The sequence below is a fragment of the Camelina sativa genome, chromosome 15, assembly GCF_000633955.1.
Source record: "Camelina sativa cultivar DH55 chromosome 15, Cs, whole genome shotgun sequence".
Lineage (NCBI taxonomy): Eukaryota > Viridiplantae > Streptophyta > Magnoliopsida > Brassicales > Brassicaceae > Camelina > Camelina sativa.
The window spans coordinates 20,834,881-20,838,709 of NC_025699.1; the positions used below are offsets into that span (position 1 = coordinate 20,834,881).

At 37.7% G+C, this 3,829-nt stretch overlaps 1 protein-coding gene across 2 annotated transcripts; it reads right to left on the reverse strand.

Annotated features, from left to right (window-relative positions):
- Positions 539–2,768, reverse strand: LOC104747267 (serine--glyoxylate aminotransferase-like). 2 transcript variants are annotated; one of them, XM_010468876.2, is made up of 5 exons: positions 2,659–2,768; positions 1,773–2,297; positions 1,324–1,690; positions 930–1,140; positions 539–845 (listed from the first exon to the last, which is right to left on the reverse strand). In XM_010468876.2, the coding sequence occupies exons 2-5, from the start codon at positions 2,260–2,262 to the stop codon at positions 549–551; spliced, it is 1,365 nt and encodes a 454-aa protein (XP_010467178.1). In that variant the 5' UTR covers positions 2,263–2,297; positions 2,659–2,768; the 3' UTR covers positions 539–548. The 2 variants fall into 2 exon arrangements, with proteins under 2 accessions (XP_010467178.1, XP_019092489.1); XM_019236944.1 differs by having other exon boundaries at positions 1,773–2,292; positions 2,659–2,745.

Here is a 3,829-nt window from a genome sequence, read left to right on the forward strand (position 1 = left end):
ATTCATAAAGGGTAAAATTGTCTCATCGAGTATTATTGAATAAGGTGGGGGTATGAAGAATAGAGAGGGAGATAAGAGATTTGTGAAATTATTTTAGGGAGTTTTGAGACGTTACCTCGTTTGAAGAGAAGGTATATGGATGGGAGAAAATGCATCACAGTTAATCTTCAGAAACAAAGATGTCGCATGTTGGATCGCCAAGTTACTCCTACACACACATCAACTTGAACAAATTCCTCTGTTTTAATAGTTAAGAAGATACGACTTATTGGTAGACATAAATCAAACTCTAGCTCGATTTTTTTCTCTTCTTGTCTAGATGATTATGAATGCGGCATCTTGCAGGAATGTCGCGTCTCGTAAAAAGAACCTCCATACCCCCAAACCGAACACCTTTTTCCGATGATATGGTAGAGAAATCACAAAATGTTTTTAACTAGACGAATACTATCTTCCAAGACATTTAAAGACTTATTTTCGGTTCCATAACATCGTAAGAGCATCAATCCCTCATCTCATACCCATAAAATGAACGTAATGAGGCAAAGTTAAATGTGAGTAATAAATAATTTGACCTTTTGTTTAATAAGTTTTGGTGATAGCAAATTAAAAAAACATAGATAATGTAATAAAAATATAGAAGGAGAAAAGAGAAAACATGAGAGTTGTTTACATTGAGAGGAAGAGAAAGAGAGAGAGAGAGAGAGAGAGAGAGAGAGAGAGAGAGNAGGGATGTGGTTCTGAAGATAAGTAGAAGCAGCTGCAACCCCACTTCCCATTACAATTGGGTACCCAACATCCTTCAGTATCATCTCCACTCCAGCAAGACATCCCAAAAGTTGTAACTGCATTTGATTATGTAGACATGTTTCATTAGAGTTTGATCAATGAAAAGTGGATTACACTAAGCTATAGCTCGTAGTGTGTACCTCATTCACGTTTCCAAGGTGTCCAATTCTGAAAACCTTTCCAGCAATTTTGTTGAGACCAAGACCAAGACTTAGGTTGTACCTCTGCCATGCCCTTCTCACAATCTCCGAACCGTCTATATGTGGGGGCACCATAACTGCTGTCACTGTGTTACTTATCCACTCCTCCTTCTGTGTGCAGTTCTTCAGCCCCCATGCTTCCACCGCCAGCCTATGTACATGACCATATTAAGCAACCAAACTCTAGTTATAATGTATGTATAAGTAAACTATTAGAGATCAGCAATTCGAATACTTGCATTGCATGGGAAGAGGATGTATATATATACATATGTTCTAACCCCTGGCGTGAAGAATTTATGGATCAAAAGCGTGTTACATAGCTAAACTTTACCTGGTGGCCTTTCCAAGACGAGCATGACGGGCGATTATATTCTCAAGTCCTTCCTCAAAGATAAGATCAAGAGCAGCTCTAAGACCGTAGAGGAGTTGAATGGAAGGTGTGTAAGGCCAATAGGTTCCCAGCTTGTAAAACTTGAGGTAGTCATTCCAGTCAAAGAATACTTTGAGGGATTTAGAAGTTTTGGTAGCTTCCAAGGCTTTGGGACTGGCGCACACAATACCAAGTCCTGTTGGAAGAGATAAGGCTTTCTGAGAGCCGGTCAAGGCCACGTCCACTCCCCACTCATCCATTCGGAAATCAAGCGCACAAATGGACGAGACACCGTCCACAAGCAGCAAAGCCGGGTGCTTGTAGTGATCTGTGTTTACGCTTGAGTTAGTGAGATTTAAAACAGAGAAACACACAGAATACAAAGAGATGATTTGTGAGGAGTTAATAACCAAGGAGGGTTCGGACAGCAGAGATGTCGTTGGTAACTCCGGTAGCTGTCTCGTTGTGGACAATGCAAATGGCTTTGATGGAATGGTTCTCGTCTTGTGAGAGCTTTGAGGCTAAGACTTGGAGATTAGCACCTTGTCCCCACTCACTCTCAACCACATCAACATTGAAATTTAGCCTCTTCTGCTGGTCAATCCAGAGCAAGCTAAATTGTCCAATCAGAAACGAAACGATCCTGTCACCAGGAGATAACGTGTTGGTCAAGGCACTCTCCCAAGCACCAGTCCCTGTGGTGGGAAACAGAAACGGCGTCCCAGATGTGGTCTTGAATATCTTCTTCACGTCCTCCAACAGGGTTTTTGTAAGTGCCGGAATGGCCGGTGACCGGTAATCCTCGTTGTTCCGGTTCATCGCCCGGATTACCGGTTCCGGTATGTTCACTGGTCCTGGTACAAACAGATGGTGCCTCCCTGGTCCATACATATAGTCCATTTTTCCCCTTTTCTTTTGAATCCTCCTTCTCTACACTGTCAAAAGTTTACAATCTTCTAAATAAATATACACAATCTCATCTTTGACCCAAAAAAAATAAGATAGAACCAAAGCATGTGGTATACGCAGCATATATGACCATATGGACTATTGCAAATTTGCTACTATCAACTCCAACAAACAATAACACAATAATCGATACATATATAAAATACACCGATCATATCTCATTTAAGCCAACAAATATGTGTATGCGTGTTACAAAGAGTTCTAGGAAGTTTCATGGGCAAGATCATACATATAACACAAAAAAAAAAAAAAAAAGAGTAACAAGCGGAGAAAACTAAGTAGTAAGTTTGCAAAATCGGAAAGAGAAAGAGAGAGAGCAAAGTTAACCGCTGAATAAGGCGGAAGCTCCTGAGGGGCCTTTTGGACTCCTTCGTCTTCTCAAACCTCTTTAATATATCTTCTTAAATTTATTATTTGTTTATTTCTTTTACATGTGTGTACGTATATTGTTTTGTAGCTTTCTGTATCCCAATCAAGTAGCTTTGCCTTATTGGAATCTTAGACGCGTGGCGGATAAGAGCAACGTGAAAAATCTTTGCGCTTACTTACGTATGGCTCACAATGCATTTGTACAAACTATCTTTGCATATTTGCCCTTCTTCTTTCTTTCTTTTTTAGTTTTCCCCCTTTAGTTTATTTTGGTCTAGCTTAGTAGTTTATTTGAAAGATGAAAACTCTAGTTTGAGTGATGTTTTCAAAAGAAATAATACTAAAAAAAATACTTCTAAGCTCACTGAGATTAAGATTTGTCCCGGAAAAATTTGGATTGAAAGAAAACGTAGTGAAGAAAATTACAATAAAAGACTAAGTCAACTAAAAAAATAATTTGGGGATATAGAACAAAAGTTGTTAAAACATTAAGGAGGGCAATTGCAATAAGAAAAAGTGCGTAAGATAAGAGGTGGAAAAGGGGAGAGGGGGAGATAAGGAGATAAAAGGGAGAGAGCCACACAAGTTGGTTTTGCAACAAAGACCACACGACCGAACGCCGAATCCTCGGGCACTTCTTCACTATCTCTCGCTCTCTTGTTTTATGATTTAGGATTATTGCCACTATATGACACACACAAAAAAAATATATAACTATATTTAGGTGAGTAGCTATTGAATGTAGAATATGGAGATTTTGTAAAATACAAACTATACTTGGCCAGTCGATTAGGATGTTTGAATATTCGTTTCCATTTTTAAAAAATATTTGGAGTTAAAATATTGTTAACATATTTATAATATATTAAATTATCTGATTTGTTAACATAGAGTTTTAAACAATTTGGAACACTATAAAAAAAGAAAAACAAAAAGGAATAATTTTGTTTTATTGATTCATTTGGCTAAGAGGCTTACTATATAAAAGCGGATTAGTGAAAAAGATATACAAATAAGTGAATATTCGATGATTTGTGCATCAACATAACGGAAGAGATATTCGTATCTCTCATATCTGAATGAGTAATTTCACTACATATAAAAAAAAAAAAAAAAAAAAAAAATTTTT